This window comes from Bremia lactucae, linkage group LG12 (genome assembly GCF_004359215.1).
Source record: "Bremia lactucae strain SF5 linkage group LG12, whole genome shotgun sequence".
NCBI lineage: Eukaryota > Oomycota > Peronosporomycetes > Peronosporales > Peronosporaceae > Bremia > Bremia lactucae.
Window position 1 is genome coordinate 309,091 of NC_090621.1, and position 27,566 is coordinate 336,656.

Here is a 27,566-nt window from a genome sequence, read left to right on the forward strand (position 1 = left end):
AAAAGCAGACGGTATTTTTTTCTGTGAAGGCTTTCTTTATGTCATCAAACAAAGTTGATGACGGAACACTCGTAGTGAGAGCTGCAACAGTGGAATGAATTTCACTGTTGGCGTGCGCAGCCGACTCGAAATCGGGGGTTTACTAGATATATACATGCAAATGGTGTTTTTTTATAGTCGGCGTGATAACGCATCAGCGACGACATTAAGTCGTTCTGGTTTGTATTCCACAAAAGATTATATTTTGCGAAGAAGGATAGCCACCTCGCCATTCTTTGCGAGAGGTGTGGGCTGTTTACGGCCTGCGTAATGACGCGTGGTTCGTATATAAGATGAACGGTCTATTTCCGAAAAGATAGACCCTAAACTTAGCCAGTGCATATTTCATGTCAAGGAATTCTTTGTCATGCACTGGGTAATTGCGTTCAGCTGGTTGCAGCTGACGCGATATGTAACAGACGACGCGCTCCGCGCTGTCTGTATCGAATTGCACTAACGCATAGCCGATTGCAAAATCGCTGGCGTCACAGACCACACGGAATGGTCTGTCTTGATCTGCAGCTGCCAAGATGGGCGATTGCTTCAAGCTTGGCTTGATATCTTCAAATGAACGCTGACAATCAGCGTTCCATAACGATTTCTCGTCTTTTTTCAAGAGACAAGAGAGATGAACTGTTATTTCGGCATAATTGCGTGAGTATTTGTGCAAGTACACCGCTAGCTCAAGTGACTTTCTAGTCCCTTGACATTGGCTGGAATTGGCCAGTCGGTAATTGCCTCGATATTTTCGGTCTGAGGGCGCACGCCGTGTTTACTAATGATGCACTCAAGAAGTGGTATTTCGGTTGCAGCGAATATAAACTTCTTGAGATTTGCGTACAACTTATGCTTTCGCATAAGTGGAAGAACTAGACGAACGTGAGCTTTATGGACTTCCACGTCCGTCTTTCTGTCCAGAGCCCGGCTATGGACGGTACATCATCAAAGTAACTCGGTGCGAATTTTCGCACCGGACTCAACAGATTCGTTACGCATCTGTTGAATGTTGTATGGGCGTTACTAAGCCCCTGTGGAATTACTAGCCAATCCCAGAGCATTCCACTGGAAGTGTTCACTGCTGTGTACTGAACGTCCCGGTCACGCATAAGGATCTGATATAATTCATCCATATCATCAATAGACGAAAAAGATAGTACTCTTAGATATACCATCGATTACGTCTTTTTTAGGTATCGGCATTTGAGCCGGTACCGTTGCAGCATTCAATTTATTGATTGGGTGCACTATCTGCAACCCTCCCGTGGCCTTTCGCACACAGAAGATTGGAGAGCTATGTGTGAAGGTTGGCTCCCTTTCATGGGCCCGCGTTTAATCGATCGATAAAGAATTTATCGATCGCAAGTACTTGTTCTTGAGGCAGTGGCCACTACTTCATGACCTAGTACTTCGAGCCCGGTTTGACCTCGATCTCATGTCGAGTGCCTATATCTTTAGGCAACTCGCATGGAACTGCTTCAGAAAATACTTTTATGAAGTCCATCAAATCCTTGTATAAAGGATTTGTCTTAAGTGACTCTCAGGATTGCGTAGTATATCTCAATCCGAGTCTTCACATCGAGGGCAATTTCTTTCATCGATAAGCTGCTGCGAACATGTTCGTTCTCTCCAAAAATAATCGCTTATCGAATATCGGTTACGTATTTGTCTTCTGTGACGAGTGCACAAATCTGCTTGATTCTAGCGCTATGGAGATCTCTCAAGATCCGTTTAGGTTCTAGTGTTGGAAGTACGTGGGGACTTATTCCCTCAACGTCCTCCGGCTGTGATTGCGCTATCACAGTCGAGTCCTCTACGGTCGACTCTCTACTCGACCCAGCATCATCGTGTTGTCCCTTTTAAGCAACTGGTATATTCCTTTGAATGTCGCCTGCTAGGCGTACACTCATGTCTCAATCCACTCGACTTATTCGAGTGGTGGACCTTCGGCGCTGCCTGTGCACTCGCAGCTGACTCCACAGTGTGATTAGCAATCACACTGGGATCTTGTGCGGTTGTACTAACGACCGTAACACAAGTGAGGCCATCGCACGCACTCGTAGTACATCTACACAGTTGTGGACGCTCCAAGACGTTCATCATATGGCCATCTGATGAACAAGTAGAAGGCGTCTTTACGGATCGATGCTGCCAGCTAATATTTGGATTATATTTTCTGAGCCAAGGTAAATCTAGGATGACATCAAATTTGTTATCCAAGTCCAGTACAATGAAATTATCATCGTACTGTAAATCTTTTAATGTATTTGAAATTTCACTACGCGTTTGTTCACTATTATCGATGCGCCTGTCGCTAGACGCACCGTCATCCTCGTTAGAGGGATGTCGCGCTCAACATATTTGAGCCAACGACCCTCAAGCGTCTGGCGACGAATGAAGTTATACGACGCCCCACAGTATACTAAAGCTCCAAGTGACAAATTATCTGCCACTTTTAACTTCAAGGTGATAAGGGAAACCTCATCGCCAGGTGCAGAGACTCATAATGATTGTGTGTCTGGAGCAACTTTAGTCAAGAGATTTGCAAACTCTTCTAAGGTTGCTGGATCAGTAGGGCGTTGCACCCCTACTGACCCCGCTCATTTTTTGGCGGTCCGCCTCGCTGTTGCGATTTCAAAACAACGTCGGACCCGCGACCGTTGCCCTTTCTTGCCTTCGGTCCATAATTACGTTCTGGGTGTGGGGCACTGAACTCATTAGCGTAGTGTCCTAACTTTTGACAGCGATTGCATTTCTGCAATCGCTTATTGTTTAAAAAGCGAGGTCTCTCGCTTTCGACGTAAGAGAGGTCCATGGGTTCTAGACCTCCTAGCTCGTGTCGTCTTGGAGGACGATACGATGGCGAACTAGCTTTAGCCTGTCTATGTTCAAGCTTATGCCCAGCACATACGACTTTTAGCGAGTTGTATCACAAACAACCCAGTTCATGAACACACGTTGATTGCGGTGTTCATGCAGGAGGACTTTAGCTTGCACGCTTGCCTTGCTTGAGTTTCAGAAGCTCAGATCGAGCTCTGAACTCAGCCCTAGGTGGTTCAAATGTCTGTTTGAGCCGGGCTTTAAAGCCTTTAGTGACCCAAAGACATATGGGTTGCGCAACTTAAGGTATAGTGCTCAAGTTTTGGCACGACCTGCCAAATTTGATTGAGCAAATGCGACTTGCATTTGCTCGTCGACGATATGACGAGTCCTTATGGCATCGTCCACTCGACAAACCATCTTAAAAGGGAGTTTCTTTTGGCTCCCCTATATCTATCTCTAAGGTTTCGGGATGACGCGTGTGCGTCATCGCACGTACGGTCTGTACCTATTGTAACCTCAACAGTTCTGCCTGTTGAGAGTTTTGCTGATTAAGCAAGGCTACCTTCTCCTTCGCCTCGTCAAGTTCATGTTGTAAAAACTTGGCGATGGCTGAATGGAGGGCATATCTGTCCAAACTGGACAGCATGGCCAAGATGGCATCATTCTTTGCGGTCGAACTCATTCGTTCGACCGCACTCCTTTCTATGTCACTTAGAAAGGAGTAGCTATCACGCGGACGTGGTGCACATTTCCATTATCATCGAACATGTCCAGGTTTGATGATAGAAGTGTGGTCTTTGGACGGACTACAAAGTGCGACCAGGTGTAACCGGGCACTACCGACTTGTGCTGCTTGAGTAGAAGTCCACTTCGCACAGCTTCAGTGCAAGTGGTGCCTCACATACACTAGTACATGCAGAGGAAGACTCTTTTTTAAACACTTGCTTTAAAGAGGGTTAAAAGTAAACTGTATTAAATATAATCAATTCTTTTTTTTTCAATCTTTTTTATACTAACTTAATTATATAATAATACAAAACATGTAATAAAGTCTTATCTGTCTCTCTCTTTGCGCGCGTCCGGCGCTGACTGGACCGCGGAGCTAGTAAAAATATAATGGCCTTTATCTACCATGGATAAGCCTTTTGAATATTACTACGTAAAGCAATATCCTCCAAATATTTTCTACGTTTTAGAAAATATTTTAAAAAATATATAATTCCCACCGGAGTTTTTATTATCCCCACCGGAGTTTAGGGGGTTTCTAATTTCTAGAGATTAATGGGCTACATATGTATATAATGTTACGGATTTTGTGCTGCTGGCCGAATAGGGCATCTGTGACTGGCCCTGGTATGACCAACTTGAAGGCAACGCCGGCAAGTAGGTTGGGCACGCGTTCTCTCACTGGCAGTGACACTGGCAGGCGTATCAGGTTCAACTCTTGCTGCCTCTAAGACCATGGCATGCTCATGAAACCAAAGGTCACGACGCAGCCATGTGGCACCAAGCAACCCTGCAGGCCTACCACGACCACGTCGAAGCACAGTTACAAGAACAGTAGCCGCATTACCACTCGTTTCGATTCTGGAGAAGGTCTCATCCATTAACCTTTGCAATCGAGGGGGTGCCTGTTGATACTCTGCTGTTATTCGTTCAACTGACTGGTGGAAGGATACTGCATGGCTTGCGGAGGCAACTGACAAGGTGAGATTTAGTCGGATGGCAGTTTTTGCTGCTGGTTGATCAAGCCACCAGTGCTTGTTGAAGTTTTCCACAGAGAGCGGGGAGGAAGGTGAAATCGATGCACACAGGGCCATCCCATACTAATATCATCAGTTGCCAACAGCAATCACCATCACAGGTACCAAGTTCAGCTTCATATCGGCGTAATGACTGCTGGTATGCTGCTTTCAATGCATGACTGGAGATCCAAAGATGCCATAGTTAGAAAAGGACATAGTGAGATCTGGAATACAATGAGAGCATTTCTTTCAACATATTTTTGGCTCACGTTACCTCATCACATGCTGCCATAATGTCCCGTAGCCTAAAGGGCAAGGCGGCAAGTTTTGTCATTTGCAATTTGCTTCTTTTTCTCATTGAGCTAAAATATGCAGGCTTTGTCGATTAACTTATGAATGACAAGTAGGTCACCTGTTGAAGACTGCATCTATCTCTTAAGACCGTAGCGTGCACTCTCCACTCGTTGTGTCGAAGTGTGCCTAAATGATTAATGTATTTAACTATACCCTGACAATTTTTTCATTGTAAGCCAAGCATTGCTGTCGAATGTAATTAAAGGCCTCTGCAGGGCAAAACCGCGAGAGGGCTTCCACTGCCTCTTGGTACTTTTCTTCCATTGCTGCATTGACGATTTAGTTCGTGCTAGCAGGAGGCTGGAATGGTACGAGAAAACGAATCTCGCCATTCGACACTGACATTTTGTGTCAAAAAGCAAATGACAACAGCCTTCGAATGCTCCTTCATCGATGAATCAAATGCCATCTGTCCTTCACTTCCAGCAGGAAAATGCTTGCGAACATTTACGAGAATATTTTTTCGATATGCCAAATGCATACGATATTTTGCAAGAGGGGAACAGGATCCCAAGTCCATACATGAGGGCAAGCTCATGTTCCGTAACAAAGACGAATTATTGCAAGATTGTTTTTTACTACCCAAACTCTAATATTTAAGGAACTGTATCAGTAAGAAAGAATATAAAACAATGCAATGAATAAGACCAGGAAAATAGTGCTTACCTCTTGAAACTGTGTCAAGGCACATTCATAGAAAAGAACACAGTGTATGTTTGGTTGGTTGGGGTTGAGGAGACGCAGTGAAAGAGAGGCATTTTGTGCTTGTTTGTCTTGTATGTTGAATCTATAACAAAGACCTGATATCCACACCACTGTGCAACTGTTGTGGCTGTGGTGGGCTCTATGCACAAGTGCGTTAAATTATGAGTATCGTCTCCCTTCATTACCCATTTGACCTCGGAGTTTGCCAAATGGTCAAGCAGTGTTTCCAGGGTTGAGCGGCCTCTAAGTTCCTGTCGCCGCAACAATTGTTTCGCATTGCATAAATCTTGAGCAGTTGCGCAGCTGCTTTGGTCAGCAAGTTGCAAAGTGCGCACTATGTTGCGAGGTGCAACACCTGCAAGGGTTTGTTGCATAATGAGCTGCATGATCTGGTGGATTGCCTTGTTCCTCACTCGAGGATATGCTGCTAGATCAGCAGGTTCAAGGTTGTGTCCTGGTTCAATAACTCTCACAGTCCAAGTATTCTTCAACTCATTGACTTAACGAATCCCAGCACAGTCCCGTACTAGTTTCACTCTTAAAGGGCAACCTGTTTTTCTAGATTTCTGTGCAGGGCTTGCACCATGTCCCTCCCTACCCCATGATGTTTGCAACTAAAAAGAATGCTCTTCATTGGCTGTTCCACACCCTTTCCATACCTCTCTGAGCAAATAGTGCAAATATCGTATTGTTCAGCTTCAGAGTGAGCTTGAAGAGCTTCTTTTGCTATCACAATTGATCGGTATGTTTATTCAGCTGGAGGAGCAAGATGCATGGTGAAAGCAATTATGATTTGAGGTGAAGTGACAAACAAGCCACTTCAGGGGCGTGTGAGCCAGCAGCAGCAGCCAATCATGGATTTGAGAAAGTCAGGGAGGTTGCCATATGCATCTACTAAATCTACATAAAAATTAGAAAAACCCCAAAACTACGGTGGCTGTGCGAATAACATCTCCCTAAATTAATTAACAACCTTTAAGTGTTAATTTGTAACGACCCCCCCCCCGTTACACCAATAACGAACCAATAATCATTTGCTACGCTGTGCCCGCTTTCCGGATTTTGCCAAAAAAATTGGGGAATAATAACTTCTCTTATCGGAAATAACATCTTTATTACGGAACTCTGACGTTACATTTTGCAACATAAATTTTGCATGGCGGAGGGTCTGTTTAACCTCGGCAGTTCGCTGACATGGACGCCAACATCTGCATCTCGAGGGCAGCTGGTGGTACTTGCGGACTGCGTGGAGGCCAGCGGGGCTTTCTTGGTGCATCATTTTACCTCGTTATATCTAAAAGCCGGCCATCGCGTGTGTTTTGTGTCAAGCGTCAATGCCCCTGATCATTACGCCGCAGTTGGTCGAAAACTGGTACTGGATAAACGAGCACGCTTCAATATGCTGGTTTCTTAACTTATTTCTGTAAAATGCTGAGTGACAGGGTGTCAATTTTGCATCGTATCAGACCAAAAAGCAGCTTCAAGTGCTCGATTGGACAAATCTAGAGATTGGTTCATCAAGGACAGATTGGATGCCATTATTTGAGAAGTTACAACACTTTAGCAATGAAAGTGAAGAGAATGCAGTCTCCATAGTGCTCGACGACGTAAGTACAATTAAGTGGTGGTTTGGTGAGGCTGCACTGCTCGACTTTGTGCGGTGTTGCAAGACGCTGACACACGAGAAAAACGTACGTAGCAGTGATAAATTATTGTCGTTCGTACTACTAATAAGGTTTGAAGAAGGGTGGTGCAAATGTCGTGTTATTGACGCATGCCGATACGAATCTGGCCATACAAAGACCTCTGGTAATCTCGGAATGAATGGCCAAAATGATACTTTGAAAATTAAACGAGCGTTTGTTTGTCACTGTAGAACCCAGCACTTGCAGATATGGCTACAGTCGTTCTGACGACACAAGCGTTAACAACTGGTTACTCGAAGGATATTCACGGCACGGTATGTCACTTTTTGATATGTTTTTTTATCATTTACAACTCCAATCTCACGCTTCTACCTTTTGACAGCTTCTAGTGTCTCGGCAAAGTCAAAGTATCGGTAATCACGCCCTCGACGAAGAACCGATCGTGATACCGTATAAAATATTAGAAAATACTATAAAATGCTTTCGCTAACGATGCGAGTAGAACAACAAGTCATGGCCACAATAAACCCCTTTGATGCGAATTGCAGCAACGATTGACTCAGTAACAATACAATGACTTTGCAAGAATTCCCACAACGTGCATTTGACGTTGAAGCAACTCGTGCACATTAATTGCGGCACATTTGATGATGCAAGCTTCCCTTTTCGCTATGCAAGCGTGTAATGGATACGTTCTTGCATGGGCTCAAAATGATTATCCATCGCGAAAAATATTTTTACAAAGCGTAATTTGCTACAGCATTTTCTGCCACATACCACGTCATTCTAAGTTTTTTTTTTAATGCAAAATGAAAACAATTATCAATCCATAATTGTTTTGATGCTCAAATTTACCGTGGAGGAAATCTCGCTAATTGCATGCGTCTTCCATCAACCGAAAAGAAACATTTTCTTCGATCTCGTTAGCGCCTACTTGTAATTTTCATGATGAATATATTACAACATGCTCGATTTTAATCGAGTCGTTGGCGGTTTTGACACGTCGGAGAACTAATAAAGCTCCAAAAAAATATTGTAATGGGATGGACTAACGACGCTTTCGTAACTGACTGAATTTTCGAATATTTTTGAGATATGATAATCAATTTAAAGAACAGTCGCTTTGCTGCACAAGAGCGAGTAAAAGTTGTTAACAAATGTCTCCACCCTCCAGCGCCTCGCAAGAAAAGCCAGGAAAATTGATTTGCCGGAAGATGTTTGAATTTGCCAAAAAGCAGTTTGAGAAAGTATTAAGATCGATTTACTGTTGAGTCAGTCTTTATTATTTCAAAATATCTTAGTTTCTATTTAATGGAATGCAAAGATTCGTGAAACCTGAGGACAAGTCTATCCAGCTGCAATCCATGCGATGGCAATAAATCAGTCTCTAATTTCGAAAAAAGAAGTGCTTCGATGTGCTTTGCTTCTAATTGCTTCAGATTTAATCACATATATGTGTGCTGTTTAATGATCTGCATGGTTCTTCGTATGCTGCGTGATAAATAACCGATAAAGGAGAGCCACAAATTGGGGCCAATATCAACTTTTTTACCTTTATCTGACTCCAAATTTCGACGGTGGCAATTAGAATAATAGCCAGACTTCATCACACAAATATAGTGAGACGACAGCTAGCGCTTTCCACTTCCTAAGGACAATTGGTAAACTATTCAGAAGGCAAGAACGACAAGCGCCGACTTCCTTCTTTAAACAACTTCTATTTTAGTTAAGTGCACCTGCGTTCAGACAGCAATGACCGCCACACCGTGACAGTATAAATTCCATTAGCATTACAGAACTCAATTTCCATTCATTATCCCTAATGGTGATCGAAGACGCGAGGTCCCTGGACCTGTACACAACTTTCGGAATCAATGCATTAGCAGCTTTAACGACAATCCTAGGCGGCTGCATTGTCTTCAGCAACAAATTGCTACAACTCGCGAGCCCAAAGTGCATGGCTGTGCTCCTAAGTGTCTCTGGTGGCATCACGCTCTTCCAGACTCTTTTAATGCTCCTCGCGCACTCGTTTAAACAATTCTACACTGCGTTCAGCTGCATCGAAAACGATTGCAAATTCGGATTCAAGGACGACAATCAAGGAACGGCGTGGTTAGCGACCACAGGGTGTTTCATCGGTGGCATTGGCATCAGCTACGTCGTGGACATTATCATTCGAAAGCTCACGCCAGGCGAAAATATGAACGGAACGGCTCGAACTCAGCCTGAGCCCCTTTCGTTTGAAGAAGGGACGTATGAACTAAAGCCACCGGTGGAACTCGCTCAAAGCCACGGTCACGACGTGTTTATTAAAATGGACGAAGCCGCAAAAGAAAAACTCAAGCGGATGGGTATTTTAAGTGCCATTGCCGTTGGTATTCACAATATTCCAGAGGGCATGGCCACTTTTGTGGCGTCCTCTGAACATGGATGGAACGGTCTGTCGCTTGCGATTGGCGTCGCTTTACACAATATTGCCGAAGGTGTGGCGGTCGCAACACCAATTTACTTTGCGACGGGAAGCACATGCCGTGGCCTGCTGTGGTGCTTCTTATCAGCCTTTGCCCAGCAACTTGGTGGCCTCATCTCGTTTGCATTTCTCGGCATGAACGCCGCCGAAGGAACGCGAGGGATACTCTATGGTCTATGCGCTGGTATGATGTCCGGCATCAGCATTAAAGAGATCATTCCAACTGCCTTTATGTATGCAAACGGCCAATTGCATCTCGTGTCCTCCGGCATACTCGGTGGAATGATTCTCATGTCGATCTGTCTTATTTTTTTCAAATACATTGGGGTGTAAGATAACCGTAAAAATGAATTGTGCTTATATTTTATGAAATTTAATATAATATTTACAATAATGTGTTTCTTTGTTTTTGACACAATAAGATGGTGTATGGGGAATGGGGCTCAGTATGTGATAGTGCGCTGCAGGCGATTTTCTTTACACGTGATGCAGACGCAGCGACCGTCGACAATGGGACAGCTCAATGCAATTGTATGGTTCACCTCTGCTTTATGATAATGACAAAATTCCCGATCACAGACGCAGCAATAGTGCAAGATTCGTCGATCCAACGTGGCTGTGAAAGGCACTTTTTTCTTGTAGCGTGGATCGTGGCATACATGGCACTGACTGCGCAACGCACGTGCTTCTGCTGGACGATGTCGAGGTCGAAGTTTTCCTTTTAATTCTGGAACCGGCACCATGTACGTGGATCGACTGGAACACGTCACGAACCCAAACTGATTCGTCGCTTGGACAACAAATTTGTAAGTCTCTCCATGATGCAATTTGTCGACAATCACGGTCGTTGGGAGTGGCAGTGTCAATAATTTTAGCCACTTGACTTCTTCAATCTTGGTGCGAGTCCAACGCACTGTGTAGCACACGATTGGAACTTGATTATCCACAGGTTTCTCCCACGAGACTCGCGCCGCAGCACTTTTGACAGTTGTTTTGCTCGGCTCTGCCTCAACGGTCACGCGTGTAGGCATGTTCGGTGGTAAGCGACGTAGTAGTCGAAGCAACGAGTCTGCGTCACCGTAAATAATTCCTCGAATCGGCAACATGACCACCACAAGAAGAACAATCGCGTCGTCAAGCCACCAGAAATAAATCTTTAACAAACCCCAAATAGTCAGCATATCCCTCTCGTTGGAGCTTTCATCGTGTTCAGAATTGGCTTCCAGTAGCTCAATTGTAGACTGTTGACGTGAATTTCGTGAGCCAAGCAGCTGTGGTGATGACTCCGCGGACGATCCAAAGGAGGCTGAAGCACTTGCAAAAGCGTCTTCACAGCGTACAAAAGAACGAGGGCTACGTCCGTATGAATTCCACGTCGTCAGGCGGTAAATGACATGCTCTGGAGGCTCCACGACGTCTAGAAATTCCGTATCCGCTCCGGTAAATACCGTCACCCACGTCGATTGGCCAGGACTTCGACGTTGGAGTTGATACCGCTGTGGTGTCGCAACGGTCGAGGTCCACGCGATTTGGAGCAGCTTTTGATCCTGTGCCGTCGTGCCTTCAGCAGTACAAACGCTCGATCCTACGGCTTCGGGTTTCCGTCCCATGCCAAGATACTTCATTTGTAAGAACATGGCCAATTGGTACCGATGGAGTTCACTGGAAACACCAATTTCCTGTAACCTCATGCCATCGTTTGCCATTAATAGTGGAAACGTATACCCCGAAATAAAATGGGCGCGAAAGATGTCACTATACTGAGGTAATTGAACGGCATAGGCCACCCAATCGGCCACTTCGGCGACCGTCATTTCGGCACCAACACTCTCCCATCGTTCGTCCAGCTCTTTCCAGGAAATGACGGCGTCATTGTCACGATCTAATTTCCCAAGTGCAGCATCCACGTCTTGATCGGTCTGTGCGCGGATCTTGAGCTCCGAGACATCCAACCCGCCACTGTCGTCCGTGTCCAATAGACGATGCAATTTGTCTTTAATTTGCTCAATCTCCTGACGTCCGACGTGTCCATCACGGTCAAAATCCGCCAGTAAACTTTCTTCAAAAGCATTTATCATATCGTTTGTCATAATGTTAAAAATAAAAAAAACAAGCTATATGGTAGTTTTACATACCAACGTCAGGCTCATGTATTTTAGTAGTCTTCAAGGGCTTGTGATGCGGCGTATCGACTTCATTGCCAGTTTCATCGATTCCCACCACCACGTTCATCAGTTCGTGAGCATCTGGCATCATAAAGAGCAAATGCTTTTGTCAGTTAAATCGTTTGGCAAAAAAGTCGTTCAGCTTTACCTTGTGTACGAGGTGGAAGACTGTTACCATCCACGCATTGCGACAACCCGAGAATGATTGTCATCACAAAAATTCGCAGCATCATCCATCGGGTAGGAAACGAAATTTTAGTGCAAACAGCGACGCCTTTAGCCCATTCAAAAGCACGTGCGCCAAGAAGCGATCGCATCTTGGAGCGACAAATCGTACGTTCACAAAACATGTGGGAAATTTGAGACCGGTTGGTCTCAAATATTCGACTCACTGTGAGAAAATCTCGAGAAGTCACCGATTCAAAAAACTGTCTCAGTATAAAAAGTAACCTTACGAAGTACCTTTGAAAATGTTCAGAAAGAGGTTGCACGAAGGGAACGATGCGGTCAGTGGCGTTGAAAGCTTGAAAGCAATAAACCTTCGAGGAAGAAAAACCTTCTTCTCGGGCCGTGACACTTCAACTTGCCTTTTCGAATGACCTCGCCATCCTCGCAAGGCAATCTGTTGCCTCTTGGATCCGAGGGGCTGGCCATGCCGCCCGTGGGGAAGAAAAAGAAACCTGGGCGGACCCCAAGTCTCATCTGGCAACTCTTGACCGACGAGCCCGACCCGCAACGCCGCAATTCGGCCACTTGCAAGCACTGCAAAAAGTCGGTGGCGTATTACAAAAAGTCCGAGCAAGCCATTCGGCATTTAAAAAAATGTGCCCGCTTTCAAGAGATGCAGCACCAATTTGCCTTTATGAATCAATTTTCTGATCATTTGCCGCTGTACAATCAAAAGGTATTGGATAAAACCCCGGTAGCAAAGCGACTAAAAGCCGACCACAGTCCAAGCGACCGCGCGGCCACGCAAGCACAGATGGACGTCCACTTACAAGCCACCGCAGCCCTTGGGAGTGTCTTGGACCAAGCGGTTGTTCATCACGCACAGGTAATGAATCAAATTGCCATGCAACAAAGCCTGTCCGAGAGTCTCATTGAATCAATGCCACTCAAAGAGGATTTCAAAGAAAACGACTCCAACAACAAACTTCAGAAATTACGACCTTTCTCCAAGACCCAAAGTGAACGATTTGACGAAGAAATGGCCATGCATGTATTTGTCACTGGCATGGCGTTTGATGCTATTGAAGAGTCGCACTTGGCAAGAGCCATGGCATTAGTACGCCCAACTATTAAACTTCCGACCAAGAAAAGTCTTGAAACAACTCTTATGATGCGATGCTATGAGAAAATGCACAAACAAGTCTGGGGCAAGTTGTCGTCGAGTTTTGCTCGTGTCTGTTTAAAACGAGAGGCGTGGTCCAATTGGAATTTGTATCAAACCCCAAATGCCGAGAATACGTACGTGACATATTTGGCACTTTATAAGGACAAACGTTTTTTTCTCGAGGTCGAAAAAACAATAAGAAACGAGTCGCCATTAAATTCAATTCTCATTGCGCAAGATATTAAACGCATGATGCAACCCATTGTGAGTAATATTAGTGGCGTCGTCACGGGAAGTACCGAATATCATTCACGGGCGTGGAATATGTTGAAAGCGGAGTATCCGACCAAGTTTTTCTACGGCTGTATTTGCCACGCATTACACCTTGCAATTATGGATATTTTTGGCCCTCAACAACCGCTGGAAAGTGATCCGTCTCGACAAGTATCCTCTACGCAAGGGCCCATGGAGTTTCCATTTCAAGATCTGGTCGAGCTTACTATCAATTGCAACGAATTGTTGTCATTTTTTAGTAGCACTCACTATGCGCCAAAATATAAAATGTTTGGCTCACAGTTAGTGCATACGATGAAAGGTCTTGCAAATGCGACGTCCACGATGTCTTGGGGCACGCTTGCCGCACGCTTTCGTGTTTTAATGCAGGCTGAAGATATCTTGCAATCAATTGTAAGTGCTCCTGACTTTCTAAGTCCAGAATTATCGGCATCTGAAAGCGCGATACGAACCAATTTAAAAGCGTTCGTACTCAATGTAAACTGGAAATTGACATTGGAGAAGGCAGTGACGATTTTAACACCCATTGAATTGATTTTATACAAGTTCCAGGATGATCACGCTTCCATTTCAGAAGTGTATTTTGAATCCAAACATTTACTCACGGATTTTGATGCGGTCTTTGGTCTAACGACCGTCGAACTTGAGTATCTTAAAAAGGTAATTACGGAGCATTGGCAGTACGTGCTGAGTGAGGCCCATGGATTGGCTTTCTTGTTAGATCCTCGATATATTGGCAAGTCGATGACAAGAGATTATCGGGAACAAATTGAAGAGCTCATTTTTACTTTTCCTGAAACGGACCAGGATACCGAAGTTCATCAAGAACGGCGACAAGCAATGACTGAAGAATATACTGACTACGTCATGTACGCCAAGAATCAGCGCAATAATCGCACGTACAAGTGGGAGATGTTGGAAAAAGGAACTCGAACCCCGTTGCAATTCTGGCAGACCGATGCCGATGATTGGCCACACCTGAAGTCGTTGGCACTTACGCTCTTTTCGTTGGCTCCCAGTAGTGTTGCTTCGGAAAAGACCCTTTGTAAGAGCACCTTAACACAAGCTCGCCGTCGCAACAAACTCAGCTTTGACGAAATGCGACGTTTGGCTTTTATTTGTATCAATGACTCGCAATTAACAGGCAATCGCGTGACGGGCGAAGTCCAAAGCAGCACGTTGCCTGACTTTGCGATGGAGAGCACAGCACTTTCGCCGGATGGGATGATGATGTGGATGATATAAAGCGAAGTATATGCTTGTTGGCGTGAAGAAAGAGGAGGAAGTGATTGTTTCGTTGTATGTCGATTTCAGATAAATGGAAAGTATTTATAGGCGGGCGCTGGCACAGGAGAAACGGGAATGTGTGAGTGCTGCTGATTCTCTAGTGAGAGTATTTTATTTAAAGAAGATAATGTACTGGGAACTTTTTTTGAATAATTGATTGATAATCTGCATCATGCGTTTGACAGGAAAATTGTAATGCGAAGCTGGAAAAGCGTTTATAAAGAGTAGTTGGGTTTTGTCGTAATCGTCACCAGTTTGTGTTATACGGTATTTAATTTGAAAGACACGAGTTACATCGGTAAACATTTATTTTGTAAAAATTAACGTTATAGTTTGAAATCGATTTATTTCGTGATCCTTAAGTAATAGCAATGAACTTTTTAATGTCAAATACATGCATTCGTTCCTTTTGCCTCAAGTCTCCGAGAAATACAATCCAAAATTTGATGTGCATAGGTTTTGGGATACGATCGTATGGTATAAGATTCTACAGGTTGAGGAATATCAATGTTTGTGCTTTGTCGCTTCCTTTGAAAACGAATAGCCTATCATATAACATCGAAGACGCGCAGTAAAGCATTCAGCTCCAAAGTCTTGAACATGACAACGCTCACAGACGTGGGATTAGCAGCATTGTGCTGCCAAGTACATGCCGAGTACGTGCATGGAACTTCCCTTCCTCCTTCCGATCGCTTACCGTATGAAGTAGAGGAGGGCAACGTTGAATACAAGCTACAATTGCTAACCCAGGATCCCGACCGCCTGCGTCAATTAACCACGCAGATGCACTGGCGTCTAAATGAAGGTAGAAACAATGCGTTTTACGAGATTGGCGTCAAGGACAATGGAGAGGTCCTGGGTCTTTTAGAAGATGCCATGGTACACTCATTAGGAACCCTTGCGCGGTGAGAATGGCTACATTGCATTGTGAACACTGAGCCATGGTTTAATACATGCCTGTTTTAAACACAGTCTGTGCCGTGTCGTCCATGCCAAGATGTCTCTATCTCGATTCCGTTACGGACGCGATCGACGGCATAGGGCCATACGAGTTAAAGTCGCAAGAATCGTAGAGCCTAGCAGTACCAAGAGGCTTCGCGTCTCCGTGATTGGAGACTTTGAAAGCGGCAAATCGACCTTAGTAGGGGTCGTCACCCGAGGTTGTCTCGATGATGGAGCTGGATTAGCGAGAATGCACGTCTGTCGTCATCGTCATGAGCTCGAAAATGGCTGTACCTCCAGTGTGAGCGAGCATACCATTGCTGTGGCTCGAGACGGTCATTTTCGATGCATTGAGGAGTTTCAAACCTGTGATTTTGGTGAGCACGACCAGGACGTGACAGCGCAACAGGAACGAATTATTACGCTCAATGACTTGGCCGGCCATCAAAAGTACTTGAAAAGTACCGCATCGGGACTTGCAGGACAGTTTCCAGACTATGCAATGCTGGTTATTGATGCAGTTCGTGGCGTTCGAGACATGACCCGAGAACATCTTCAAATTGCAACCGCGCTGAATGTAGCCATCTTTGTAGTGATTAGCAAAATTGATCTTGCGACCAATGCACGATTGCAACAATCGGTTACTGAAGTGACAGACTTAATGACCACATTTTGCCCTCAGCAACAAATTGTTTGGCCGAAAAGTCTCCCGACGGTAGGGGAGGATCACGAACTTATTAGGCCACTAACCTGTGGGTTTACGATACCGGTATTTCAAATTTCGAGTGTCAATGGGACGGGGTTAGACATTCTTCAGAAGTTCTTGGCTAATCTCGAGCCAAAACGAGTATGGGCCACAACAGCCCAGACGCCCGTCGAATTTCAAATTACTCAAGCGTACGATATTGATCAAGCAGGAATTATTGTGACGGGACTTGTACAAGCTGGCACCTTGGGTCTTCGAGAGCCAATGTTGCTTGGACCTGATATGGATGGTCACTTTTGCGAGGTTGTCGTTAAAAGCATCGAAGTGCAGCACAAAGCCGCGCAGACGTTATGCGCTGGAGAGACCGGGGCTGTACGCATTCGTTTCGTGTCGACTGCTCAGCCCGCTTCTCGTATCCGCAAAGGCACGATGTTGGTCCACCCGAGCGTTTGTCCCATCGCGACACGTCAATTTGATGCCGAGTTGCATTTTTTGCCGGACGCGCGCGCTTTTCGCAACAATTTTCAAGCGGTTATCCACACGGGTCAAGTTCGGCAAATGGCCAAGATTATCCGATTAGAAGACCCCATGAGTGCAAGTGTGACCAAGCCACTATCGACGTATTTCCCAGCGACGACAATGTGCCGGTTGGAGTTTATGTACTGGCCTGAATACATTCGTCCGGATCTGCCATTAGTTTTGCGGGAAGGAAGAACGCAAGCAGTTGGTCGCATCGTGCGAACGGTGCCATATTTACACCAAACAACTGGCGTTTCATAATGTTAAACTCGCCCTGTAGATACAAGATATACCGGTTTTAATAAAAAAAAATAAGACAACGAGTACTCTAAATTAAGCAACAATAACAAGTACTCTAAATTTAGCAACAAATGCGTTTTGAAGTACGAAAATTCGGAAAAAATACTTTTTTGTCAACTTAAAGCAACACTGTCTACTTAAAAATGCATCGCGCAACGTTGCAATTCGAAACTATAGAAATGCCGACGTGGCATGTTGTACCTCTAACAAATTATGAATCACCACCTCGGAGGTCGTACCAATACAACGTGCCAATTCTTTTTGCGCAACATAATCCAATGTCAAAAATTGAAATAACACCATGGCATCTAAAAAGCTTTTTTTCCACTTTTTCTTACTCCACGCATCCCCTCGTCCACATCGTTGTTGTCCATTTGTCTTGAGCATCCGAAACTCCCGTGGATTTAATGCACAATTCTGTTGCAACGTATTAATCATGACATTCTGGAGTGTATACAACCGTCGAAACACGCGTTCGGACACGGGTACAAGTGCCATAATTCCTCCTTCCGACGTCCCCAATACATTTACATAACACGACAATACCGCCGCTTTGCGCGTATACGCTCCCGCGCCAGCCATTTCAACACGTTTTCGAAACATACTGGCCACTTGAACCCCTAAATGAAAGTCACTCACGCGAAGTAATCGTTGTCCCCCACGGGATTCAATATCCTGTGGCAAATATTGCAATACATGCAAATTTTCATCCATATCAACCGCCAATAATGCAACTTTCGTTTCAAACACACTAAATTCCGTCGCCGAGACAGTCAAAGGTTCATAATCTTTTGCCAAGAGCAACAATTGACGCTGCAATTCACGCCATTGTAAGAAATGCACACTCTTGTAGACATCCCCATAGAGAATAAAATCTTTCACGACATTCAGTGTGACAATAAACATTTGAGCATCGTAGAACGCACATCCAATTAATTGTTCCGACTTGAATTCATACACAATAAGTTTCGACCCAACTGCTGCCAAAACGTACGGACCAAGTTGCGCCACGGCAGAAATTGCTCCTTGACGGTGTTCTTTCATAAACACAAGTCGTAATTTCGGAAGCTTGCCACTCGTGGCGCCTCCTTCTTCATTCACGTACTGGGCATAATCCAATTCATAGAGTAATAACCTTCCACGACCACTTTCATCTTCTCCATGTGGTCCAACCCATCCTGTTCCAAGAACCAAGTACGGACGTTTCTTCCGATGCCATTCCACCGACGTCGAAGCCACTTCGTCGTGTAATAACGACGAATCAAAGAGATACATGAGTCGTATACACAAGACGACTTCAAATCGTTCAAAATGAACACGAAAGACGCCACGAAAATCCCATTCACGAAACTCATTCGTTTGGACAAGACGCAATTCATACACGTCTTCTTCCGTATGGGGGAATGCCGAAAGCTCTAGATCGGAAAACATCTCGGTCGTTGGTGCCATGACATTACTGCCAAGAAGAACATTTCCATTCGCATCCAGTGTCTCGGTTTCTAACTCGTCGTCGACCGTCTCAACTTCCGTCGCATTTTCCGCGTCCGCAGGTTTCATACGAAGGCTACAAACCACTGCATACGTTGGTGCGACTAACGCTTCAGCAACACCTCCAGGACCGTGGTTCCCAAGATACAACATATGATGCAACGTCGCACCAAATTCCGCTTTCTGAAGCACAAATCCACCACTGGATGGTAAGATTGTCGATGTTTTACTCGATGGCAACTCACATACACGCAAGGATCCACGGGAGTGGAAATAAATAAACCCATTTGGACAATTCCAATGATGAAAAGGCGTGAAACTTAAAACCGGCACGCTCACGCGTGGTGGTGTCGTCGTTTGATTGGCAACAAGCGGTGACTTGATTGCGGCATTTGGGACACACATACGCACGAAACAAGGGTGGCCACGATTCCCAAGGATCCACATTGGATGCGCTCCACGAAAGAAACAGCCACTCATGGTATTGACATTATAAAACTTGGTGAGCATGGGATACCGAAATCCGGCACGAAGTTTGGCGACGACGGCCGACGTGCTTGTTTCCAAAGAAGTTTCGTTTAAATGCGTCGAAGGACGAACTTTTGGAGGGACGAATGGTCGTGTGATTAATTCCGTATTGATACGAATAAATTGAAAGATCGGTGAAGAAGAACGCGACTGGAGACGGTCGTGTGTTGGTGTTGCTGCGTAGAGAAGCAAGTCGCCATTTGCTAAGAATACGAGCAAGACCATTCGTGCAAGATACGATGCATTCATTTGTCCTTCACTTGGTCCAACACGATGAATGACAATATCCGCAACAGGAGAATTCATGGCATGCGCTTTTTGAATACGCGTGTCGTTTGCAAGTGACGTGGAAGCATGGAGTCCAAGCACAGGAGCCGTCGATTCCATGGATTCGTGAGCGAGAGTACCAGTCCATGTATTCACTAAAGACTGCGGTGCAAATGTCAAGTACGGAAACACTCCACGCTTTTGAAAATCCGGAAGGGAATACACATGAAGGGAACCGTCTTCGAAACACAAACCACACATCATCAAAGCTTCGTTTTGAAGGAGTAATGGGATTGAAATCGATTCATCCGTGTGTGTTCGAGTTGAATGCGATCGAGGGGACGAAGGAAATTCGTTACGAAACGTTGGATGCGTTGCTGGACGTGTTTGATACAATGCATCAAGCTCATCGTCGTCTCTTTCGGCAGTAGTTAATGGCTTGACTCTCGTCGGTTCCACTTGTTGTTTGCATTCGTGTTCCCCTGTTTTTTCTTGAAACATTCCTGTCCAGTCGTAAAAGAGACACGCGGCACTACTTTTATGCATTGAAACATCCCCATTTCCATTCGAATGTATACAAGTAGTGGTAAAATCAATCACGGGATCGATGACCGTGAGTTCTAAATCGGCTTCATCGCCCATTAACAACCGTATTGATCCATCCGTTAACAATAGCAGAATATACGGATCCACCACGTCCACGGATACGATGCCCACTTTACTTGTATCAACGTTCATGCCGCCCGATTCCACGTCGCCTTCAAGCGTAATCTCTTGCGTACACACGAGTTTCACACGTACATTGTCGTCGAGTGCCGTCTTGTCACCATTATTCAATACGTCGTCGTCCAAGACTTCCATCATCACACGTGCTCCTTGTTTAAAGATCTGAACAATTCGTTGATGCTGAAAAAGATTTGCCGCCGCAAGCGTTGGACCGGATGTATAAAATCCACTATTGTCTTCTAAAGGTTCCATGCCTTCTCCCGTTCGTAACACCATTGTACGATGCGCCACGCTCAGTATCAAGTACGCATTATAACGCCTTCCATCGGTACTCGTTGGTTCCAATGCAAGGGATGACGATACGGTCCACATGGCGCGACACCCACTAAGCTCCGCTTCTGTGCCGACTAATGGACGTAAACCATTATGAAGAATCGAGATTGCACCACTAACGTCATAGCCGCCACTAATTACCAATTCTTCCCGCTTGTCACTGGAATCGGCATTGTTTTCCATCCCCAAATCAATGGACGTGATCGGTCCAATACCAGGAAGAAGATCAATTGGTCGAAGATCGTACGTATATCCAACCCCCAACGAGATGGCATCCTTTCTCTCTTCTTGCTTCCTACCAACATCATGAATCGTATCACGTGCATTCGTACAATCCTCCTCTTCCTTTACACGTGTTGTACCATACAAAAATAAATCCTCTTCATCCTCTTCGTCTTCAATATTACCCTCAATCTTCCCATCCATCCTTGCTTCCAATTCCAAACCTTTCTCCACATTCAATTCCTTCTCATTTGTACACTCGGAATCCCCATAATCCTTTACTTGTTTCTTCTCCATGGCAAACAAAATCGAATCTCCGGATCGTGAGCCAAGAAAAAGGGTCTGTGTCTCACTATGAACACTCACACACTGCGCCAGAACTCGCGCGTGAAGCAATCGTAATGAAAGCACACCTGGACGACTTCCGCCCACTCCTCCCGCGCCGTAAAACCCCCTTCTTGACACGTCTTCCGACGGCAATGATAGCATATACACCGCACCACTAGGTACCGTCAACACCAGCTCCTTTTCCCCCACATATTCATACTGACAATCATACAAAACCACATCCAACGGCTGAATGTCATGCTCCAGCGTCTCGTACACGGCCTCACTTAATGGAAACACCGATAGATTCACGGTCTTTAATGCAAACGCATTCGTTGCGAGACCATAGAATTGGGTCTGATTAAAGTATAAAATCGCATTGGCTGCCAAGACAACAACACCTCCTAAGGGTGCACGACATGGAATAATTCGAAACGAATCCGATGGCAAATTCTTGACAGTCCAGATCTTGGGATGCAAATGCGTATGGAGATTTATGGACAGGACAGTTAAACAAAACGTATCGTACCCTGCAGCCATGCGGCCACTTGTGGCATTCTTTTCATTTTCTTCATGCAAAACCATCAAGGTTGGTTCCAAGTACCCATGTAAGAAGGCAAAATCCACAATTTTACTCGTTAACTCCAATTCACGCAATCGTAGAAGAAACTCGCGACCCGTTAAGGTATTGGCAAGCAACCCACTTCGATGATGTCGTTTTCGTTTGACTCCCATTTTCACACTTTGATCCAACAAGACATGGACATTGGCATTCATTTCAGGCACCAAGGAGGTGCTTTTATGGTGGCTTTCATGCACCAATTCTTCGAGTTGTTTCTCGTCTTCATCGTCTTCGGAATCACTGGTCGTACACGCATCATCGTCGAGTTCTTTGTCGTCTTCAAAGAATGCAAGTTCACGAGATTCGCTCTTAAATGGCACAATCACGAGTTGATCACCGTATACGAGCATTGCGCCACAACGCGTTTGGGGATCCACGCGTGCCGCGGCTTGGGTGGCAAGTCCTAAGAGCTGTTCTCGTCCATTGGGTTCGCCTTTTAATGTCGCACCTGGGCCCATGGCATGTTCTTCAAAGGTATACATTGCTAACGTTACGAGCGTGAAAGTACGACGGTCGTAGCCCACGAGAACCCATTTAAACCGTGGAAACGACAGCAAAAGCACGTCGGGGCCCGTGACAAAACGATGTTTTGGATGATAGAGGATACGATTATAATGAAGGACGTGGAGACTATGGGCAACGCCCGCGAGAGGGAACGACGCGAGAAGATGGAGGACGTGGTTTTTGGACGATTCCAAGGTCGTGAATTGACGGAGACATGGCTCAATGCGGTAGATGCGAAGCCATTGAGGACCTACAAGCACAAGATCGGCTTGAAGATCACTAGAGAGTCGGGCATTGACTGCGTGGTGGACGGCTGTGGCTGCGACGAGATCGCGATGGAACAAGAAGTGCTGCCCCATGGTCGACCAACTTAATCGGAATCGTGTTTGTAAGGTATTATTACTACCGAGAGGGGACGGCTGGATTGCAGAAACGAATAATTAGATTTGAAAGGGTTGGACAGGATTCCCGATTCAAAAAGACCATCCGACTGGTCGGAAATGGCTACTCGTGTAACACCGGAGGTTCTTGCGGCGCTGCAACATACGCCTGAACGTATTCGTAACATTTGTATTGTAGCGCACGTAGACCATGGTAAAACCACACTAAGTGACAGTCTTGTATCTTCAAATGGTCTTATCTCGGAACGGCTTGCTGGCAAGGTAATATATAGGAGCTTTACCCATCTGTGCTCGCCATTGTGTACCCATTTGATGTAATCTTCATCATAGGTGCGGTATCTCGATAACACGGAAGAAGAGCAAATTCGAGGCATTACAATGAAATCCAGTGCCATTTCGCTAGTCTATCAACCCGATCCGGGACCCGAGAATAACCTTGAGGCGCCGTACCTGATTAATCTCGTGGATTCTCCTGGCCACGTTGATTTTTCTTTTGACGTGTCCACTGCCGTACGACTTTGTGACGGAGCTCTTGTTCTCATTGACGCTGTTGAAGGCGTGTGTGCTCAAACGCATGCTGTCATTCGCCAAGCGTGGAACGAAGGCATTCGTCCATGTCTTGTAATTAACAAGATGGATCGATTGATTCAAGAGCTCCAATTATCCCCTCAAGAAGCATATCAACGTCTTCATCGAATTCTCGAACAAGCAAATGCAGTATTAAGTGCCATGATCAAAATGGAAGTTTTGAAAAAATATGAAGACAAGGCATCACACCCTTTATTAGTATCAAACGATCCAATGGTTGAATCAATTAAAGAATTCGACGTGATTTCCATTGAAACGGAACAGCTCGAGCATGACATGCTTTTTTCTCCTTCGACTGGAAACGTTATTTTTGCAAGTGCCACGGATGGATGGGCTTTTGGAATTGGTTCCTTTGCAATAAGGTATGCCAAGAAATGCAACGTACCCGTTCGTGTCATGCGAAAGGCGTTATGGGGTGACTATTACTACAATCATACGACAAAAAAGATTGTCACTAAACCCATTTCTTCGTCAAGTCAAACGATGTTTTGTTCCTTTATTCTAGACATTGTCTGGAAAACGTACGCAACGGTATCCAAGCATATTGAAACGGACGCTGACATGAGTCATTTAACGAAATTAACGCGACAATTGCGCATTGCCAAGCTCGTAACCGCGCGAGAATTAAAGCAATCGGATCGAAAACATGCGCTTCAATTAATCATGCGAAAGTGGCTCCCATTATCTCCGACCGTGCTTAAAATGGTCGCACGAGTACTTCCAAGTCCCGTGACGGCTCAAAAAAAGCGCGTTCAAAAGCTCTGTCCACTCTCCTCGGAACAGCTTTCTCGATCTCCTCAACAAGCGCTCGTCGTACGTTCGCTAGAATTATGCCACACTCATGAAACAGCGCCTTTAGTGGTTTTCATTTGCAAAGTCATTTCCGTCGAAGCAAATGTGTTGTCCAATTATCAGGAACTCGGACTTGATGCTTTTGAAGAAGTGTATGTGGGTATTGGACGTGTCTATTCGGGTGTTTTAAAACAAGGTCAAGCTCTTTACGTAATGGATCCCAAATTCCAAGGCGTTCATCAAGACGTGGACGAAAACACGATGGATTTCAAGACAATTCCACACGTCGAACGGATTGAAAAAGGCTTGATTCGACCGTATATGATGATGGGACGCGATTTTTTCCAATTAAACCACGTTCCTGCTGGCAATATTGTTGGAATTGTGGGTCTTCAAGAGCATGTGTTAAAAACCGCGACGCTGTCATCGACCTTAGCGTGTCCATCATTAACACGAATGCCATGGCAAGCCAAGCCCATTGTCCGCGTGGCTGTCGAACCAAAGGATCCACGTCACTTTGGTGCATTGGAAGCAGGACTTCAGCGACTTTATCGATCGGATCCGACCGTAGAAGTGCATGTCCAAGAGACTGGCGAACACGTGATTGTCGCGCTAGGTGAACTTCATTTGGAACGATGTATTAAGGATCTGAAAGAACGGTTTGCAAAAGTTGCCGTGGAGGTGTCGGAACCGTTAGTGGGTTTTCGAGAAAGTATTGTCAATGGCACAATCTCGTCGTTTCAAGAAAAGATGGTGTTTCAAGAACTGTTTCCGAATGAATCGATGGACACGAAGGAGAAAGGAAAAGACGTTAAAGTGGCCGTTGGAACGACACCGGATGGCTTTGTGACTATAAAACTTCGAGCCGTGCCATTGCCATTCGAGACGGCAAAATTATTGGAAGACAATGCGGTCTTGTTAAAAGACCTTGTTACGAGCAACAAGGCTGCTTCCATTGATACCAATTGCGACAAAGTACTTGGAACACCCGAAATTACGGCAATGGATATTCAAGTGTTTAAGACCAAACTTCAAAAGTCTCTTGCAACGAGTGACTATAGTGTTTTCCAATCGATTTCATTGCATCAAATTTGGAGCTGTGGTCCTCGACGAATGGGGTCAAACTTACTCCTGAATAACATTCCACACTACATTTCATCCACGCGTTTGTTCCCCGATATCACAGCGCTCGAGCGTCCCAACATCACACAAGCCGAACAACTTCATAAAGTGGAAAATAGTATTGTCACGGGGTTTCAAATGGCCACGTCTGCGGGTCCCTTGTGTGACGAACCAATCTGTGGCGTTGCTTTTATCGTAGAGACGGTCGATTTCCATGCCACTTTGAGCGATGACGTGGAGACTGAAACGAGCAAATACGGACCTTTAAGTGGTCAAGTGATTTCAATGATGCGAACAACGTGTTTATTGGCATTTGTGAAGCAACCTGTGCGTTTAGTCGAAGCCGTGTACGAGTGTACCGTGCAGTGTCAAGCAGACCATCTTGGGAAGTTATACAGCGTGATTTCCAAACGACGTGGCGACGTGATTGCCGAAGAATTGTCGGATGGAACGGCACTCTTTACTGTCAAGGCGTATTTACCCGTTGTCGAGAGTTTTGGATTTGCAACGAATCTCTTGATTCAGACATCGGGAGCGGCCAGTAATCCACAACTTGTGTTTTCGCATTGGAATCTTATTGATATGGATCCATTCTTTCAGCCACAAACCGAGGAAGAACGCGAAGAATTTGGTGAACGGATTTATGAACACAATTACGTGCGGCGGTATATTGAAACCATTCGAAAACGAAAAGGTTTGTCGCGTGATGAAAAGATTGTCGCCCATGCCGAGAAACAACGGACATTAAAACGATAACGAACGCAATTTTGAGGATTTTTAATTCGTACTTGGTTTTTAGGAATCATAAGAGGTATTTTTTTTTATTTCTTATCATTTTTATTTGCATTCTTTTTTTAATGCAATTTGTGATCAAAGGCTTGAAAAAAGGTTTTTTGCGATTTAATTACTAGGAACTCGTCGACTTTGTGCGAGATCTCGTTAAGATGTACAGGTACTGTTTGACGATTCGGTCATGATTGAAGATGTGTGGTAAGGCTACTGTGTCTATGTGAATAGCGTCGAACCCGTAGACGTTTTTCGCCGTCGTAAAGAACGACAAGTCGTGGTGTTCGTGGCCTGGGACATGATGCGCAAAGCTCACAAATACCTGCTTTACAGCACATGCTATCAGACCTAATCCAATTCCTTTTACTGCTTAAATCCACGAGCAATGGACCCACCTTTCCGTCGGTTGATAAGCAAGCATTAATCGACTTGAGCAAGTCTTGATGCTTCCAAGCACACTATTAGTCGTGTTTTTATACCAAGTGTTCAATTTGCAATTGTACCATATCATGTAGCCACAAACACTCTGCGACAATTGCCACGTCAAAACGTGCACTCCTCGTAGGTGTTGACACAATTTGACGCAATTCATTTGCTGAATCTGAATCCTCGAGGCACTTTAGTAATTCGATCGTATCACTTCCCCAGAGGTGCCCTCGCACTTCATGTCGCCCAGTGCCAAGAAGATGCGCATTTCGCGTTATATTTGCTTTAATGTTTCGTAATAATATGTCGTTCGGGTAGTCTGTGTCATAGAAGACTGGAGTCATAAGCACTGGTATCCTTTCAAGCTCTAAAGCTTCTCGTACCGGTCATGACAGCCACTTTGGCCCCGGCATGGAGCGCCACTAGTGACGGTAAAGCACTGGAGAAGGAGAAAAATAGCTAGAAGGATTTCTAGTTGCATAAGATTTAAAATTTAATCGCTCACGTACGAAGCAGCGCCAAATTCTACGACTTTTCGACCATTTAATACTTCGTGGTGCCTGGCAAAATAGGTTGCGATTAATCTCTGAGTGACAACGGAGTATTATGTTAGATAAAAGTGTTTAAAGTTGCCACAGCTAAAAAAAGAGCCACACCGCTCCATGCCAGACGGCGCAAGCAAATAGCGAGCCAGGAATGCCGCCGTCGTCATCGGCCACAGATATATGAAAATGCGGCGCGAAACTTCCTACGTCAATCTCCAAAACAAAGTCTTCTGGATCGTAACCATTGTCTTCGCCGTTTTGGAGGAAGAGCGTTCCCACGACATTATCCTCTGTTGCCTCCATTCCTTAGCTACATATAACCCTTCAGGAAGTAGTATTACTATTAGGGAGGTCGCTTTTTGCAATGTTAAATCGAAGTCTGTTCGTTGCGTGTGATGAACATGTTTTCGCAAACATTTTGCCAGCCGTGCTGCCTTCAAATGAATTGGTTCACATAAATTGTCGAAGATAAACGCCGTTAAATAAATATTATCACTATAAGAGGAATAATAAACATTATTTCCAATATTAGGAAAATAATGACTAATTATAATAAGTGAAGCC

The 27,566-nt window shown here is 45.0% G+C and overlaps 8 protein-coding genes across 8 annotated transcripts; 5 read left to right on the forward strand and 3 right to left on the reverse strand.

The window, feature by feature from the left end:
• Positions 1 to 6,819: 6,819 nt before the first annotated feature.
• Positions 6,820 to 8,142, forward strand: CCR75_006588 (uncharacterized protein; the record flags this gene model as incomplete). The annotated part of the gene is made up of 5 exons (XM_067964656.1): positions 6,820 to 7,035; positions 7,106 to 7,354; positions 7,410 to 7,472; positions 7,540 to 7,623; positions 7,692 to 8,142. 5 exons carry the CDS (start codon positions 6,820 to 6,822, stop codon positions 7,797 to 7,799), a joined length of 720 nt encoding a protein of 239 aa, XP_067820652.1. The 3' UTR covers positions 7,800 to 8,142.
• Positions 8,143 to 9,131: 989 nt separating this feature from the next.
• Positions 9,132 to 10,112, forward strand: CCR75_006589 (uncharacterized protein; the record flags this gene model as incomplete). The annotated part of the gene is made up of 1 exon (XM_067964657.1): positions 9,132 to 10,112. One exon carries the CDS (start codon positions 9,132 to 9,134, stop codon positions 10,110 to 10,112), a length of 981 nt encoding a protein of 326 aa, XP_067820653.1.
• Positions 10,113 to 10,123: 11 nt separating this feature from the next.
• On the reverse strand, positions 10,124 to 12,494 carry CCR75_006590 (uncharacterized protein). Its single transcript, XM_067964658.1, has 2 exons — positions 12,093 to 12,494; positions 10,124 to 12,025 (listed from the first exon to the last, which is right to left on the reverse strand). The coding sequence occupies exon 2, from the start codon at positions 11,867 to 11,869 to the stop codon at positions 10,223 to 10,225; it is 1,647 nt and encodes a 548-aa protein (XP_067820871.1). The 5' UTR covers positions 11,870 to 12,025; positions 12,093 to 12,494; the 3' UTR covers positions 10,124 to 10,222.
• Positions 12,495 to 12,539: 45 nt separating this feature from the next.
• CCR75_006591 (uncharacterized protein) lies at positions 12,540 to 14,816 on the forward strand (the record flags this gene model as incomplete). Its single annotated transcript, XM_067964659.1, has 1 exon — positions 12,540 to 14,816. One exon carries the CDS (start codon positions 12,540 to 12,542, stop codon positions 14,814 to 14,816), a length of 2,277 nt encoding a protein of 758 aa, XP_067820870.1.
• A 642-nt stretch (positions 14,817 to 15,458) lies between these two features.
• CCR75_006592 (uncharacterized protein) lies at positions 15,459 to 17,286 on the forward strand (the record flags this gene model as incomplete). Its single annotated transcript, XM_067964660.1, has 2 exons — positions 15,459 to 15,763; positions 15,831 to 17,286. The coding sequence occupies 2 exons, from the start codon at positions 15,459 to 15,461 to the stop codon at positions 17,284 to 17,286; spliced, it is 1,761 nt and encodes a 586-aa protein (XP_067820869.1).
• A 210-nt stretch (positions 17,287 to 17,496) lies between these two features.
• On the reverse strand, positions 17,497 to 22,701 carry CCR75_006593 (uncharacterized protein; the record flags this gene model as incomplete). Its single annotated transcript, XM_067964661.1, has 1 exon — positions 17,497 to 22,701. One exon carries the CDS (start codon positions 22,699 to 22,701, stop codon positions 17,497 to 17,499), a length of 5,205 nt encoding a protein of 1,734 aa, XP_067820868.1.
• A 141-nt stretch (positions 22,702 to 22,842) lies between these two features.
• On the forward strand, positions 22,843 to 26,001 carry CCR75_006594 (uncharacterized protein; the record flags this gene model as incomplete). Its single annotated transcript, XM_067964662.1, has 2 exons — positions 22,843 to 23,004; positions 23,074 to 26,001. 2 exons carry the CDS (start codon positions 22,843 to 22,845, stop codon positions 25,999 to 26,001), a joined length of 3,090 nt encoding a protein of 1,029 aa, XP_067820867.1.
• Positions 23,605 to 27,414, reverse strand: CCR75_006595 (uncharacterized protein). The gene is made up of 6 exons (XM_067964663.1): positions 27,114 to 27,414; positions 26,967 to 27,043; positions 26,841 to 26,896; positions 26,535 to 26,776; positions 26,427 to 26,477; positions 23,605 to 26,353 (listed from the first exon to the last, which is right to left on the reverse strand). Exons 1-6 carry the CDS (start codon positions 27,303 to 27,305, stop codon positions 26,153 to 26,155), a joined length of 819 nt encoding a protein of 272 aa, XP_067820866.1. The 5' UTR covers positions 27,306 to 27,414; the 3' UTR covers positions 23,605 to 26,152.
• Positions 27,415 to 27,566: the final 152 nt, after the last annotated feature.